The sequence below is a fragment of the Fringilla coelebs genome (assembly GCF_963513975.1).
Source record: "Fringilla coelebs genome assembly, chromosome: 3".
NCBI classification, from domain to species: domain Eukaryota; kingdom Metazoa; phylum Chordata; class Aves; order Passeriformes; family Fringillidae; genus Fringilla; species Fringilla coelebs.
In genome coordinates, this window is record NC_140030.1 from 73,197,939 (window position 1) to 73,215,902 (window position 17,964).

The 17,964-nt window shown below is 37.9% G+C and overlaps 1 protein-coding gene across 1 annotated transcript in view; it reads right to left on the bottom strand.

The window, feature by feature from the left end:
• The window catches only part of FAM120B (family with sequence similarity 120 member B), a gene marked incomplete at its 5' end in the record, with an annotated part of 47,658 nt that overhangs the window by 8,123 nt on the left and 21,571 nt on the right, over positions 1-17,964 (bottom strand). The window contains 2 exons of the mRNA XM_084202857.1: positions 2,310-2,516; positions 17,775-17,867. Of these exons, the coding sequence (XP_084058983.1) occupies positions 2,310-2,516; positions 17,775-17,867 (300 nt within the window). The remainder of the gene's footprint in view (positions 1-2,309; positions 2,517-17,774; positions 17,868-17,964) is intronic.

Below are 17,964 nucleotides of genomic sequence, written 5' to 3' on the forward strand. Positions count from 1 at the left end.
TACACATGAAAATATTTAACCAGGATTGTATTTCCACTGTAATTGTCAGAAACCTATTAACTGCATTTGAGCCTATCAGATTCAAAACAACATTGATTCTGAGATTGCCTCAAGTCCCTGAAGTAATGCAACTGTCCAGATAATAGAGAAGGGATCCTAGGAGTTAGGAGACAAGCCCTGAACAACCAAAGGAATAACTTTTCCCTTATTTTTCTTTTCCATAACAAAACATACCATGTAGAATAACTTCTTTCCTGAATACAGTACTGTCACTATCACCAGAATAGATTTGTGGTGCTCAAGGTTAGATTGTTAACAAACAAGTGCTGAAAGATCTTGGCTTCCAGCAGTACATTAAGCTCTGCCAGGAACTAAGCACCATTTTTATTTATTAAAGTTGAACTTATAATAAGAGGAAAAACCAATCCCATATACTTGTTGCCTTGCCAGTGTTCCCAACTAAACTGGCATCTCTTGGCAATTCTCCCCAAAAGAGATTCTTGCCTCAAACTGATAAGCTGAAAGCTATTTTATTAGTCTGGGTACATATCTCTGCCATATATGTACCATAAAATTGTACCTAAAAAAGAAAAAGGTATTTAAACTACTCTGAAAGTTCACATAGCTAGAGTATTTTTTCCTCGCAACAGAACAGTTTATCTGGGGTTTGTTTAAAACAGAGCATCAGGCTTTTAAAAACCCTAACCTAGATATTTCAGTTGACCAAGCATATTTCTAACTCTGTTCTAGGAAAGTAAGATCTTTTTTCATCTTCATTGTAAAACAGAATAAAATAGAACTCCAACACTAACACAAGATTTTAAAATGTTAGCTAAAACATACTATATGACACATTTAAAAATATCTGTATCAATTAATATTGATACAGATATTTTAAGATTTAAATTTTTATTGCCAGAGTTATCCACTAACCTGAATTCTACTCAAGAGGAAAACAAGTATCAATTTCATTTTGGATACTTTAACATTTTCCCATTTATTCTTTAAACCCTCTATTGTTTTGTAAAAGTCCTGCATGAAATTCCTGGATGAACCATTAGCCCAATCCAAAATCTACTGAAATCAACAGACCAATTAATAGGAACCACAGGATTTGGATGGACATTATGGTCCTAATCATATGACTGAACACATATGGAAAGGATTATTCTCCTCCTTCATGCTAAAAACATGTTCATTCCACCCACTCACAAGAGCTGCACTCCTCACTTCAGACCAGCATGGTATGCAGCTGGACACAAAATCACAAAAGAAAACCAGTTATACAAAAACAACTGGCACTGATGCATAGATTAAAATAAATGAAAACTGAAACCTTTTTTCTCTGTAGTTATTTTAACTTGAAGTGATATGTTCAGTAGCAGGTAAAAGCATTTCAAAGGTAAGTTTTCAAAAGTAATTAAATGATACAGGCTTTTCAGACACATTAATTGAGGAAGACACATTAATTGAAGGTGTTTAGAGCCACCTTCCCAGATGGATACAGATCTACTCAAGCATCTCCCCACACATTCTGTGCTGGTGGGGCAGGAGGTGAGTCTGGTTTGAGGCTTCACCAGTGCATCAGCACAGTCTGGCACTGAGTCCAGCAGACCCCACCTCAGAGCCTGGCCATGGTGCCCCTGAGCAGGGCACAGTGCTCAGCAGGACCTCCCTGCCCACACATGTCTGAAATCACACTGCTCTTTTGGTAACACAGCATGCAAATCTCATCAAGGCCCAGATTTGTAAGATAAAGTGGAACTGAGAACTAAATAAGCACTTAGAACTACAGGAAGGTGAGATTCTAAAAGAAATACCCATATTCACCTATTCTAAAAGAATGTACCTTCTTCTGATTTGAAATTCCTCTTCAAATTTGCCAAAACTTCATCTCAAAATTTAGGTTCCTTAATGCCTTTAAAAGTATCACTCTTAAACATCTGGTTTTTTAAAGGTGTTCTTAATATGTTGCTTAAAATCTTATGGGAGAAAGATCTCATTAATATCTCAGTACTAGAAAACTACTGTGGGCATTTTCATTTTTGAAATTGACAACTATTTTCTTTCTATTATTTTCTGAGTAGTGGGAACAAAAATAAAGGTAAAATTACAGCTTCCTTCATAAGCTCAGTTTTTCTACTATTTTTTAATTTTTTTTTTTTGTGGAGAGAATGGAAAAGGAATAAGAAAGAGAAGAAAAATACAAAGAAAGGGGAAAGGTGTAAACATGAATACAAAAACAACAAATAAAATGAACAGGTACATTTTTACAAAGAATGCAGAACTAAAAGGAAGTGACTACTTACATTGCCTTCCAAAAGTTCTTCCATTGAGCAACCTCGATGTGCCTTCTGGTATTTTTCTTGAAAAAGTTTCCCATCAAACACTGCCCAAGGCATCAGATCATCCATCCTGAATGGAAAGCCACAGGCACTGTTGGCCATGAGCAACGTTGTAAGGCCACGGATCAGGACAGCACCCAGGTGAACAGCCCTGGATTCCACCTGTGCAAGCTGTGGACACACACACACACACACACAAAGGCAGGAAGTATGAGCCATCTTAGCATCACATATAAACACACAAGCAGCAGAGAAAGTTGTCAGCTGTCCTGATGTTGTGACAACAATGGCCCTCTACTCCATAGCAGAATTTGTCTGAGCGTTATGTATCTAGTTTTATTCAATAAAGTGGAAGAAGTGAAGTGTAACAAACACAGCATCTCATTCAAGTTTTTGATACAAATACATTCAAAATGTAAATGGAAAGACAAAATAAAAGGCTCCACAGTACTCTTCAAGCATTAGCAGCTCTGCAGGGAAAAAAGCTCTGTTAGTGGAATGCAAAACATGAACTGGGAGTACAAATTGATGTGTACAGTGATCCACTGACCTTCCAGAGTTTGCTTACCCCGGAAATGTTACAGCATTTAGAGATCATTCAAATTGCAGCATTTGACAGAACAAAGTTTATTTTGTATCCTAGCTTTTATTTTAAACGCTCCAGAATTTCCTTTGACTGTAATCTGAAAGTCAAATTATTTCACTTCAAACTGGATGTCTCCAGAAGAAATACTGGAATCGTGTAACAACATTTAGAAAATGCAAAATGAGAAACTTGACAAGACAATTAAAACTCACAGCCAAGATAAACTCCATGCGTGAATTTAACATCCTGTTGTGGCAGAGGACAGCAAAATATAAAACCTTGAATCCAGTATGGGGAAAACTCTGATTTTAAGTATTGTTTAAACAGTGTGAAGCTCTCAGTGGACAATTCCTTTTCCAGTCTGTTCCACAGCAGTCTGTTAGGATCAGGAGAGATTCATAACAGTGTGGCCATCAATACTGTAATCCCTGGTAGCTGGTGTACCTTGGGGTATAAATTATACCAGAAGTGGAATAGTATCCAAAACAGTCCTGAACAGAAAGGGCAAAAAGTGACTCAAATTGTCTTAGCTCTAGCTCCTGCAGGGCTGTGAACTGTTTGTCTGAAATGCAATGGAAAGGGCTGGCCATTATTACTACATCTTACACCTTGAAAGATCTCCAAAAGACTTAAAAGGTATGAACATACAGCATCAGTGCATTATGTTTTAAAAAATGACAAGTAGTAGCAAAATCCATGAAATGTAGTACTAATGAATCAGAATTTTTCCTTGCTAAGGTCCACATAACAAAATCAGGAAACCTTTGCTAGCAATGAAGAGCTACAAAGCTTCTTCCAAAAATGAAAATCACAAATTGTTTGGAGAATAGAGCCAGACCCTGGTGAAGGAATTAGGTTGTCTGCACTATTATGCAATGAACTGAGCTCTGTTGCAAAATTTGACTAGGTGAAGCTGACTTCTGTGATGGGGTTCTCCCCAACCACAGACAAGGGGCAGCAGGGCTGTGTTAAGCTGACTTGACGATACGAGGTGCATCTCCATGGGCCGCTTTCTGCAAAATGCAAAAGCAAAAGAGGACTCAGATATGAAGATGCAGGCAGGGAGATGCCAGGCAGGGAGGTTCAGAGTCCTCTGGGAAGAACTTCTTCTGTCTCTAGTGATTCCTGGAAAGGCATCAGGCTGGCCACCAGGGCACTGACCCAACATGACAGTCAGTAGCCGAAATTCATCCAGCACGGACAACTGGCGACAACCACAGGCATCTGGACAAATGCAGACAACACAGGCTAATTTCACAGAACTGTAGGATGGTCTGGGTTGAAAGGGACCTTAAAGTTCATCTAGCTTCAAGCCTCCTGCCATGGGCAGGGACACCTCCCACTAGAATTTGAGCAGTCATTTAGAAAATGAAAGGTCCATATTTTTCTGATTGTAAGACTTCATATTAGAGTAAGGAGACTCTCTCCTGCCCTCCCCTTAAAACAAGTGTACTTTCAGTAGGGGATAAGGCCATTGAGTTTCAGGAAGTTATTGCCTCCAGATGTCAGCTACCATTTTGCCAGCTGAGACTAGTATCTACATGCACACTCATAACTCTCTTGCTCTGGCATGTAAAGCAGGGGTTTGCAAACTGTTTAATGATGCTGAAGGGTACTTGAAAGAGGAATGTGGTTTAAGTGAACCAGTATTTGTACTAAAGCAAACTGCTAGAGTGCACACAGTCACTTATCATGTTGCAGCTGAGATTCTCACATTGCATTTACTAGATTGTTTCTGATCACCAGATCAAGCCTGAAGATTTGGAAGTGTGTCCACATCATTTACAACCCCAGCTGTGTTCTTTTCCGTTAAACTTGAGACATAGTGACCAAAAAGATAAAATAATGTTGCTGGTGACAGGCTCTATGGTTAGAAGACTTCATTGTCTAGGGATATCAGCCCAGGACTTTCCTAAAGCACTTTAATATTGGGGGGGGGAGCATTTGTGTGTGTGTGTGTGTGTGTGTGTGTGTGAGGAATATCAGGTAAGGCTTGGTGTTTTAATGGAAATTAGCATGAGCAAGACCAATGCAAGAGCTAGCAACTGTGATTTCTTTATTTTAAGGGGATGGGAAATTGACTAAAAGACAGTTTCTATTTTCCACGTGCGGCAATGAAAACCAAAGAAAATGAAAGCACAGTGAGTCTGTAACAATGAGGCTGTGCACATGGCAAACCACAGAGTGGCCTTTCCATGGGAATGCTCACAACTGCTTGGTGCCTGCAATGTTAAGATGTCATGATGGGAAGTGGAAAATTCCAAAAGAAAAGAAGTCTTGTCTTGCAGGGCATTGCACCCAAGAGATTACTTCCTTTAGGAAATTGTGTCTGCTCTTTTTACCATTTCTATAAACTCAGGACCCCAGTGAACCACTCGAGATGCAGCCCTGTGATCTCGCTGCTGCTACTCCTACCACCAGCTGAGAGACACAGGGAATGTGTGAGAACTGCTCCTCCTGTACCAGCTGCCTGTGCTGTGGCCCTGCTGCTGAGCCTACCAATGGCAGCTCCCCACCCTCCCAGCACTTGGGGAAAAAGAGAACTTTCTCCTCTTTGAAGACTCTGAACTCAAAAGTTCCCAGTCCTTTAGCATCATTTCAGCAGAGGTTACTAATATCAGAGGCTTGATCTAAACTGGGTAAGCTACTTGAAAAGAGCAAGAGAAGTGCTACAGCATCCCCAACACTATGCATGAAGTTTTTTTCTGACAATTTCAGACATCTCTCTGCTAGAAGACTTATATCACTGAGTTCAGACCAATCTCTGTGGCTGTGTGCATGTGACTTGGTGACAGAAAGAGGCTTGGCAGGCTGGAAGGTGTTTGCTCACAGCAGCACTTTGCAAGTCTAGACCGAGCCTGCACATCCTGCTGAAGAGTTTTAACTTACAGGAAGAGAAAATACAGGGATCTTCTATATGAAATGCAAATTTCCAGTTCAAATTTCATCTAATGAAATAATAATTAAAAAATAATGGATGTAAAAATACCTTTATGTTTAAGGAAATACTAGTAGTCCTCTGACTCTTCTTTGTAGATTCATAAGGGGTGTTTTGATAGAGGTCTAAACCTTGCACTATGCATATTTAAAGCTGCTCAAATGATTTCCAGGAGCATACAAAAAAAAAAAAAACACAACCATTTGCCCCTCAACTGATTGGAGTTTAAAAGCTTCAAATTCTGTCAAAATTATTAGAAATGGGTTCTATGACAGTAGAAATGTGAGGGTGAGTATCTGAACATGCCAGATGTCAGCAGACCCAGCAAAGCCATCTCACCATCTGAATTTCTTGAAACCAAGGAGAAAATACATGATGACAATTTCACAGTTCTTTACTTGTGCTACTTTACATGTCCTCTGTATCTCAATGTACTAAAATACAACATTTCATTTAAAAACATGTTCCTTTTGTAGGATTTTCAACAACATTCTGGGCATGTTCTTTTTCAATGTAAAAAACTCTGTATTAATAATTGTTACTTAGGTTAGAGTTTACTTTTTTTCCTGTTCTGTTGCCTTCTTCCTGAGGTGAAGTTGAATACAGAAGACATGACTATGGCTAACATTTTGACATAGAAATAAAAAAAAAAAGCTTTAAAATTACATAATGCATTTCTCCACTCCTCCCTCCCCACCTTCCTCACCCACCTATAAAAGAACATACCTGTTTTTGTGATAAAAGGGAAAACATAACACTCAAGGACAGATTAATATTTGATGATTTCTAGTTAAAATGAATCAATTCAACAACAATAGTTACAAATCAATATAATTTGTCCCATGCAATAAACTGCCAGAAATCAAGTGGTAGTGATCAAAATCTGTGTACTTGTCTGGTTTAACCAGCTCCTTTTAGATCCATTTGAACTCAGTCGGTATATCATCAATATTGCTGCTTCTTACATTAACTCTCCTAGCAGCCACCTGTATCTTAAATGATCAAATATTTAACCACAGGCAATTTGTGCTTGAGCAATAAAGGCAGCAGGTAGATCCTATCTCAGGAGCTTGTCACTAGAACAGTAAGGCTTAGCCTTGCCTGAGAGCTCCAAGGCACACCGTGCTCTAAATATAGAGAGAAATGCTCAGCTGAGACAAGTCTTTGCAATGGAAAGCATCACTAAACAACCTCAACCCAAGACAGAGAGCAGATTGTCCTGCCTTCAGCCATCAGTATAAATTCCAGTGGGAGCTGGCAAAGGATGCTGAAGCTCCTGCACACTGGAGCTCTAGTCTGTTCTTGAGAAAAGGACAACCTACACTGGTGCAATGTTGGTAAATTACAGGAGTGACACCCTGCAGAGGTGGGCTGGTGAAATAGTGCATTTCCTAGGCATCAGTCAGCTTTAAGCAATAAGCTGCTGGGCCCTGTCAAACTGAAGGGGGAGAGGAGTTCCAGTATTTTGAAAACAGACTAAGGTTTATTCTGATGAAAGATTATGGCTTAAATTAAGCTCTTCCTGCTTAAACAAGGTGTGTGCAAAGGAAAACAGGGATTGAAAAGAGATCCTATGAGGGTATTGGCTGCAACAGAAACTAGAAAAACCAGTTTTTAAACACTTCTAAGGCTCTGAAGTAAATATTTAGCTGTAAACAACCCAATTGTTTAGTATTTATATGTTCAGGAAAGTTTATTTACTGGGTTTTATCAGGACTTTGATGTAAAATGATACCTCTCTGTGGAACAACACTTGTATTTACATTAAACCAAAACCACCACTGAAGTAAACTTTAAAAAAATTAAAAATTGCTTTTACCATTAAGCACCATTAAGCACAAAAAATAACACAAAAGTACTACTGCTCATCAATTTACAACTAGAAAAAATTTCCTTCAGTTCCAAAAAGATTACATCTCATTTCTTGTTTAATTTTCATAAACAGTTGCTTTTATCAGAACTCTTTATCATATCCACAACAAACCACAGCATAAGTGACACTTCTGTAATAATTAATTTCACAATTAAAAAAGTTTTGTCCTCTCAGCTTATTTATTCAGTTCTGCAAAGGACAACACATTAACACCTGCAGAAAGACTACAATAACACTACTTCCCTTATTTTAGCCACAATTGCTCAACTCTGATCTAAAGTGCTAGTGACAGTCCCCAGTACCTATGACATCTACAGAATGCTGACATCAATTCTGAATTATAGTCACCAAGCTAACCATCTGACTGTAGCCCAGCCAGCAGCCATGTCACTTCTACAAACGTGAAGGGATTTTAATTTTTAGTGTCTTAAATATTTGTTCATGTTTTTGGATACATACTTATCCTTGAACCTCCTCACCTTTCCATCACACGGATAGTGTTGAATTTAGTTGGTAGGGCAATACATTTTAATTTTTTGGGACTCTGAAAATTCTTGTAGCTCCCTGTAGTGATGTCTCCCTCTCACATGGATGCCCTAATAAAAGTGATGCCACAATAAAGTTTTGTCCTGTTGGGCAACTTAGAGTGCCTTCCCCATCTTCCCTGCTGTCTATTTAAAATAACCAGCAGTAAGTATTGCCCTCCCAGACTCCTACATTTCTGTCAAATGCAGCTGAAATTGGCCAACACAATCAAACGTTATTAGGGGACACAGAGAAAAAATTTAGAAAGCACGCAAAAGGTCACTTCTCTTCCAGTAATTTTCCATTATAAGCCTTCAAACACCAAGCTTTTTCCACTCTTTTACTTTCTGACACTCACTATATATTTCTGTATTCTACTCTACACTGTCTAGCTCCATTACCAAAATCTTAAAAATGAGGGTCTTCAATTGCTGCTGCCTCATCCGGACCATACTCCTGATCTGAAGTCCTTATCCACACCTTAATCCAGCACTATCCCTTTGTTTAATCATAGGACTGGTCCATGGAACACAGTTTTAGGGGTAAAAATTCTGCCACTAACAGAACTACTGGGCAGAGTGTGCTTGGCTGCCTTTGCTGATGCAGTCTGTGCTTGCACAGCCCCAGACTCCATTGGCAAATGACAGCTGCTTAGGCCTGCAACTGCTCAGTTCGCTGCTACAATTGTCCCAGGCTTAATTAGCCAAGCTTAAAAGTCAGTATTCTTTATTTTCCCCCCTAGATTCAGAGTGGAGGTTCAAGGTTTATTCAATTGTCCTAATGCAGGATCATCCCCTCTCTTAAGCTGTTTGAGTTTATATTTCTTAAGGGTCTGATTTATTTCACACTGCAAACAAGAGAAAGATCGGCGAATTTCATGGAATTAGACCTGGCAAAATTTAGCATGTCTGCAGCACTGCAGCTTCCAGAAACATTATCACAACTGTTACTCATGTCATAAGCTCTTCAAATAAAACTGTCATTGAACCAAGATACCTTGTGTAGAGAATTCCAGTAGAGCAAATATTGCTTGCCAGTGCAATATAGGTTTTGTAGTTTGTTTTTTTTTTTTCTCTTGACTTTCTTTGTATTGCAAAGCAGCTGCACAGTAAGATTGTTGATACTGCGGTTCACCCTTTGAAGTGATATGGGCCACAGCAAACAGTTCTGGCTAAGGAATTTTCTAGGTGTTAAGTCCACAGGTTGAGAAGGAAAAGAACTTGTCTGCTTCTATTTCATGACAATCCCGAGCTCCAAGACAAATCAAATGAGTCACGCAGCAGCATTTTAGATGACCTGTGAAGGGAACTGACAAACTGTAACCTGCGATCAGGGATGTTCAAGATATCAGGATTTCATTTGAAACTAAGCTACTATAGAGTATCCACTTCCAGAACACCTATTCCTTTCAAAATGGAAAATTGCCAGACACAGCTTGAAAGTTGCCGCCTTTTGCACAAGAATGCCAACCCTGTGCTGTGGTTTAGATGAATGCATATAGAAAAATTAGAGAATCCTTGTTTGGTGCACACACCATAAAGATGGTCCTCTGAGCTATTCAAGAACTGACTACAAATTTAGGTTTTAAAGAAAATAAAATTATTTACAGGTAGTATTCTACATTTTCTTCCATTAGCACTAAGTCAGAGGAAATTAAAAATAAACAGGGAAACAGTTAATATGAGAGAGAGAGTAACTTGGCCATTTTTAAAGACTTATTGAATATAGAGAAGAAGGTTGTTTCAAAGAAAATGCTCTGTAACAAGCCAAACTTTGGCATTGCAGTCCCTCAGCCAGGCATCGGACTCTGCAGGCACTTTGCTGATAACATTTCAGCCTCAGGAACTGATCCCCAGCCATTTTAAAACAAAGGGTACATTTTTTTAAATTTTTTTTTTTAAATGCCAAAGGTGCTATGCCAAAATAAACTTCCTGCAGAACACCACTATGCTTTCAGCCTCCTGTAATTGAAAAATACTACTTACCTTTGCTCCTAGCCTGAACTATTCCTCTATTGTACTGGAGCCTCAGGGTACAAACACGACATACAATTGTATGATTTTGCTAGAAAGTTAAACATGCTGACATGTTGATGAGATTATAAACACTTAACTAAATCTCTCCATAAATCACTAATTTTCTTTGGAGGTAATACACAACTACCTTTACACATTTAGTGTTTATTGTCCCTGTTTGTTCATTCCTCACATGTAACATTGGGATTAGAATGTCTTAACAAGTGATGATGTCTTTGGATGCTAAAAAATAATGCTGGTAAGGGATATTATAGTGTACTTTTATCACTTTTCTCTTAACACACCTCCATTTCTTTTGAAAAAGTTCCTTCAACCACATCTCAGCTGTTTCTCAGAGAACATCAAATGAAATAATCCCAAAACAAAGATGAAGGGGAGGAGAATACAAGTATGACATCAATATTAATGTTAACATATTAAAAGTTCACTTTCACACAGGAATTTTGGCAAAAAAACTTATATTATTGAGACTACTGTTACAAGCAAGAACTAAAAACGGAGCAATGTGACCAAAGTCATATAAGAAGCAACAGATAGGAACTGGACACTATCTTGACTTTTAACTCCTGGACAGTGGCCATGTCAATCAAGAATACACTTGAAAATAAAGGCAAAAAATCAGTTCTTGCTGTTTCTGACATCTTGCAGATAAACATTTCTACTATAGTAATTTGAAAACCTCCAGTATGTCCCGCAAAGCACTGTAGCCACATGCTTATAAATGCATCCAGCTCTGAGCAGCTCGTTTCAGCAAACGCTTGGCTTCTCTGAAGCTGCACACAGCCATCTGCTCCTTTTTCCAGGGCCAGCCCGCACAGATGTGCAGCTGGCATTCCCGCACGGGCGTGCCAGAGGCGCGGGCAGGTGCAGGAGCCCCGAGCAGATGCCGGGCAGGTGCGCGCGTGCCACCGCTTCCCGACAGCTCCGCTCCCTCCTGCCACAGCCCCTGGATGTCACCTGCCCTGGGGAACACAGGTCGGCCCTCAAAGGCAGCGGGGAGCAACCCCACCTACACCAGGCAAACACCACCTCCAACCCCCACGGGCTGCTGGCTCCTTCCAGCGTACAATATGCAAGGAAGTGAGAACTATTGAACTCAGAAGTAAACGTACACTTTGACCAACACAAACTTGGCAGGAAAATGCCAATTGATACCAGAAATATTTATTTTCCCCTCTCTGTAATAAGTTATCTCTGACTTTTTCAAAGCTGTCAGTTTGCTTGATATTTTGGGAGAGCTTTATTACCCTCACTAACAAACATGTTTCACTTCCTGCAATATTATTTGGCATGGATTAAAAATTAACAGCAATTTTGTTATCTGAAATTCCAGAGTGTCTTTGACCTTAAGAATCCTGAAATATTCTTTAAGCTATATACAACTGAAACATTGCTGCATTTCCATGTTGTTGAAACCTTGCTAATTATGAGCTACAGGACAGTAAAGGGGAAAACTCACAGAAAGGCACAACAAACTCAACACAATTATGCAGAAACATGCAAGACCATCTTCCCCAAAAGAATAAAAATCCTCTTTTTAAGACCCTTGCTCAAAACTTTGAGCAAGATTTGGGCAAACTGAACCCATCTAAACAAATGAATTTTTTTCACAAAGTAGAAGAGATGACCTACAACTCAGCTCTCTATGGCTACTTGAAAGAACGCTGTAGTGAGGTGGGGGTTGGTCACTTCTGCCATATTTCAAGTGAAAGGATGAGAGAAAAATGCCCTTAAGCTGCACTAGGAGAGATAAAGACTAGATAATAGGAAATTTTTTTCACTGCAAGAGTGGTTATGCACTGGAGTAAGTTGCCCAGGAAGGTGGTGAAGTCACCATCTCTGGAAGTGTTCAAGAAGAAACCGAAGATGACACTTGGGGATGTTGTTTAGGGGTAAATATGTTAAATTTGTTGAATATGTTAAATACGGTGGTGCTGAGCTGATGGTTGGACTAGATGATCTTGGAGGCCTCTTCCAACCTTGACAGTTCTGTGATCTAGTTATGCTGTGGTTTGTATTTGTGCCAGTTTCATATAATAGAATTTTCACAGCTATGTGAATTCTGGCATCGGGGCTCACGTCAACTGCAAAAAATGTTCAGGGCAATAGACTCTAATGATACTAATAAATATACCAAATTTTGTCAAGAAGAAAATGAGGAGAGTGGGGCAGAACACCAACCTTGTCTGCAAGTTGAATAGGAATGCCCAAGATTTCTTTTTAATATGCTTATGAACTAACAGCAGCAAAAAAGGGAGAGCTAGTTGTCAATAGACTAAAAAAACTTTATTCAGAACTTCAAAAGATGCTTATGAAAATAGCCACAAATTTAGAGATGGGTCTTTAAAAAGTATTGTGAGCAGTGAATAACTACAGCTCCTGGAACATAATTGTGTTTGCACTAATACTTGACCCATGTAAGTGCAGTGGAACTGTTCTATTTTGACCGGTTCATTTAAGATCTTGAGTATATGAGAAGAATATTTCTAATTTTAAACAGGGATTGAATCAATACCAACTTGAAATCACATCCCATACTGCTGCACTTTAGTTCCAGATTAGCCCAGAACACTGAGAAAACCTAAAGACCGCAGATGAGAAAATGGGCTGGGGAGCAGCGCCAAGATCAGCAAATCACCTCAATCCCCCCTGCTCTCCACCACCTGCCAGTTACAATCCCGCCTATCATTTTTAGAACACTTTTGACAGATGCAAATTTTGAGGGAATATGAACCCTGATTCAGTAAAGCATCTGGGAATGCACTCAAATTCCATTTTAGTTACTACTAATGTACATTACAGAAGCAGGTCTTTTGTATGTAAGAAGGGTTTACCCCTAAGATCTTTACAATATTCTTACTTGCATTTTATGTTTTATTCAATCCAATTAGACTTCAAGCAAATATTAATTAGGAAACAGTCACACAGACACAATAAACATACCCTCCTTGGGGGAAAAAAGGATTTTTTTTCAACAATCATATTTGGACAAATACAGATAACTCACAAAGGCTGTTTGGGGTCTGTTTGAAAAATATCACACATAATGGTGTTGACAAACATAGCCTGGCTTCCCAACACATCAGGAGATTGAAATTATTGAGTGTTCAGAATCTGGGTATTATTTATGTCTTTCAATCTGCATGGCACAGAAGAAAAAACACAGAACAGATGTAGCAACATCCTTTAAATCTGAGGGATCCCAACCGAGACACCTACACAACTACTTATGACTCTAAAACATAGTGCTATTTTACATGGATGTGGCCAAGTATCCCTCAGAAAAATATTCAGAGAAAAGTACCTTGTGTAATATTGGTATAATACCAAGGTAAACCAAGGTAATTTTGCTTCCATGACACTGCACAAAGAAAAATACTCAAAAGTTCTGTGCAACTAAAATTCTTGCTAAAGCTATTTCCAGCTTTCAAGCTAGTTAACTAGTTTGCTGAGAACTTATTATTATTATTCCAAAAGCTAAGTAAATAATACCTAATACATTCTGTGTGAAAGCTCATTTACAACCAAGTAGCAAAGACTCTCTGAATCTTATAATTTCATCTAAAATAATTGTGCTCATTTCACATCAGTAACAAATTTAAATAACAAAAAGCTCTTAAAAAACTGAAGGAATATATTTCAGTGCTTGACTGTCTTGTACCTCATAGGGAGCCAAACTGCTCCTTTTACAAATGGCACAAAAGATGTTATTACTCTTAAGCAGATATTCTGGCAAAATGGGACATTTTAAAGCAAAGCTATCAAGGGTTTGCAAATGCCCTAAATTCCAGCAGTGATGCGCATGTCCACCCATGCACCTGCTATTAACTTTGATTTCCTATTTTCTGACATACATTTCACTTCTAAAATAATTTATCAGGACCCAAAATTCATCTACTGATTTCCAGTTTTTATTTCCTTTTTAACCAAGTATTTCCATCTCATCTTTGGTCACAACTTTCAGAAAAGATGTGATTCACAGCTTTACACCTCCAACACAATTTTTTCATATTGTCACATATTTAGAGAAATCTTAGAAAAAAATGTAATTGTGTTTATAATTCATTATGGTTTTTCCTGTTTGGGCAGTTTGCATGCATTATTGTGATTGCACTTGTAAACAACCAGGGCCAGCACAATGTAAGAAATAAGTCTGGAAGCACAACTGCTGGTGCCTCTTTTTCTCGGCAATGGCCTCCGAGTTACACTGGTGGTTCTCTGGGCTTTTTGCCAACACCACACACCAGATTTAAATAGAAAGAAGGGAACTAGACAACCTGGGATCCAAAATTTAATTCTGACCTTATGTATAAGCTCTATGGGAGGCTTGGGCAAAGTAGAATGCTAATCTACCATATAAGGGGGCACCACAAGAAAACTAGAAAAAAATCTAACCAGAAAAATGTCTTTTTTATCGTGTGCACATTTTGGTATTTTGAAACCATCGATCTTGAAAAATAATCAAATCTTCATGTATAAACATTATGTTATTCTCAGAAAGTAATATTTAATGTGCAGTTGTTACATGTTCACAGCCCACTTTCTTTCAGCATGAGATAAACTGTATTTTTTATGGCTTTAACCCACTTTATTCAAACCATAGACTTTTCTGTTTCATAGACTTGTGGGTTTATGGATCTCATTAACTATGAAATATGGACAGCATATTACAAAGTAGATTTGAAAGTGAAAGCTGAAATGCTCTCTTCATTCCATCAGAATGGGCTCTATTTATATCTCCTCTCATATTTCATAGTGGAAGTTAAGTATTCTGCTAAAACATATTTGCTAATTGACTTCTTTACAGAAAGAGATTTTTTTAAAAATCAAATTAGTGTTCTTCAAAGAAATACTTACAAGAAATAAACATTTTTTTCTCCATTTAAATAATACTATAATGTTAAGTCCAAAAAGGCAAATGAGAAAATGTCTTAAAAAAATTTTGCAGATGCTGACTAATTTTACCATTTTCTTTGGAAGCTCTGTGATTTAGCTATTTCTAGGAATTGCTTTTATCTTTTCAATGGAGAACAAAAACTATGGTAAACAGATTAAACTCTATTCCTGATTTCTTACTGTAAACTCCATTTATTAATCAACTACATGTTAGTGTAATTCATTGCACTTGGAGCCTTTGATTTTAAACACAAATATCTAGAAAATGAAGCCATTAAATACCAATTGAAACCTTATTCACTAACTATTAAAATAACTCAATAACTCTATTGAGCATAACTCAAGTTTGTAAAATGACTAAATAAACACAGTAATGAGTAAAAACTGTTTAAGCTATTCTGAGATGAGATCTTGAAAATTAGATGCTTGAATGGTAATTCTCAGAAAGCTAGCTTTACTGATCATTATTCTTAGAATATTTGTATAAGATATTCTATTTACTTAGTCCCCTGCCCTCTCAAGAGAGCATTCCCAGGACATCATTAAGTTCTCTATTCTTGATACAGCTGACACGACACAGATACACGTACAACTGAGAAACAGCAACTTTTTTCCACAGGGAAATTCAGGTCATCAAAACACAGGAAAAGAGGTTAATTTGAAGGCAATGAGGGAAAGTTTTGAAACTCTTATTTATGTATTCACAACCTCAGAAGAGAAAGAGACCAAAATCTTTCCTCACTATTCCCTTCAGAAGGATTTATTCTGGCTCAAACTATTACCAAAGGCACTACTGTGAATTTTGACAGAATAAGACAAGGAGCTGATCTACAAAGTGGCCTGATACAAAAAATTTCAGCTCTGTTAAATGGATCTTGTGTTGGTTACTAGCACAGCAGAAGGCATTATGGGGCAGTGCATGAAGTGTTTCTATAAACAGCAGAGTGACATAACTTTGGAAAGGAGTTGCCAATGGCGTCAGAAGTCAATTCCAACAACATTCTGTCCACTTCATAAAGTGATACATGACACAGTGTACGACCAGCTTCACACTTCCTGCCCTTCTGTGTGCACAGCTGATCTGCCATAAGCTTTGTGGGTAAATAACAAAATCTTGTGAACAACTTTCAATCAGCACAATGCTGATAAGTAGCATACATTGATTAATGTTATGCATTTGGATGCAGATTTGTATTTCCAAAGAGCCACAACACAAATGAATCAAACAAAGACCTCTAATTCAAGCAGAATAAACTTAGAAGCACTTTAGAAATTTATGTACCAATCCCTGTAAATGCATCTATAAACAAGTTGTTTCAACACTTCCTGCTTGGGCTTGATTTCCCTTATGCTGTTGCTGAATGACTGCCATGCAGACTTGAAGTACTGATCCTCCCAATGCTGAGTGCAGCACTATGTGCAGTCATGTATCTGACAGAAATAAATCCTACATTTCTGCTGCGTTCCATTTTGCCTCCATTTCATTGCTTCCTTTTTGTTACACAGGCAGCTACAAATCAAATTTGTGATGACTTTGAAGAATTTAATGAATTTGAAGAAATTTGTAGGAGCCTGGACTTAATCTGTTACAAGGAATCAAATAATGTAACTGGGATCACACTGGTTTTGTTATTTTGGTACTTGTGCACTAGAAACAAATGGATAGCAACAGGAGATACCTTGAGACCAACAAAAAAGTACTTTCAAAATTCTCTCATGGACTGTTCAAAGAAACAGGGAACTTATTGGAAATACAAGCAAGATTTACAGAATGAAGATATGTTGAGGTTCTAACCATTTCTAACCCTTTCCCACTTACTTTTATGTAAATGCACAACTCAAATAGCAATTGACATGTGGAGTCTGCACTACACATTGCTAACACTTTGATTGCAATTTTAGGCTATGAAATCAAAAATACTCTTGCATCATTTCATGCCCAGGAAGAACTTTTTATATGGTTTTTCTGCAATAAACATCTAGGAACCTTCAATCCACACGTGGAAAGACAGAAGATAAGAAAGGAAAAAAACAGATTTGCATGGAGTATATAGAAAATATTTAAAAGAACTTCCAAATAGTTACAGAATAGTGTAATCCAAATAGTTTTGTGAGTCACATTAGGTAACTTTTTTCTGGTTAGGTTTATACTGTTTATATTCTTCCTCAAGCAGTAATACCAAAATTTAATTTAATCTAGAGATATTTATACAACTCACATCCAAAACCAAAATACTCCTCAGTAAAAAAAATGAAGCAATGTTGTATGACAGGATTCACGTTACCAATTTTTCATCAGATGGAAGTTTGGAAGCTAAAGATGGAAGAAATCTGAGAATAATTTGCTCACTCTAGGACTGCAACCACTACAAAATGTCCCTTCCATTTTAATTTTTTGTGTGGTTTGCAAATACAAATATTCACACAAAATACAGCACACAAAAAACCTACATATTTACCCCAACCCTTAGCTCCTGTATCTGTAAAAAAAATAATGTAGAATGATTTATCCCCAAAACATTCATCACAATGTTTCCATGAGTATTTCATGCTACATAATGACTCCAATACATACCTGCAGGCCTGTCAGTTGAGCTGCTGATTTCCCTTTGAGGCACAGAATGAGTGCCAGAAATGCATTTAAGTCCTCCAGAGAGAGGCTACTGACCTAAAACAGATGAAAAAATGACACATTATCTGAAGGCTCTAAAGAGGACCTTTCTTAAAATTGAATCCTCTTGCTCAATCACATCAAACTTGGAACA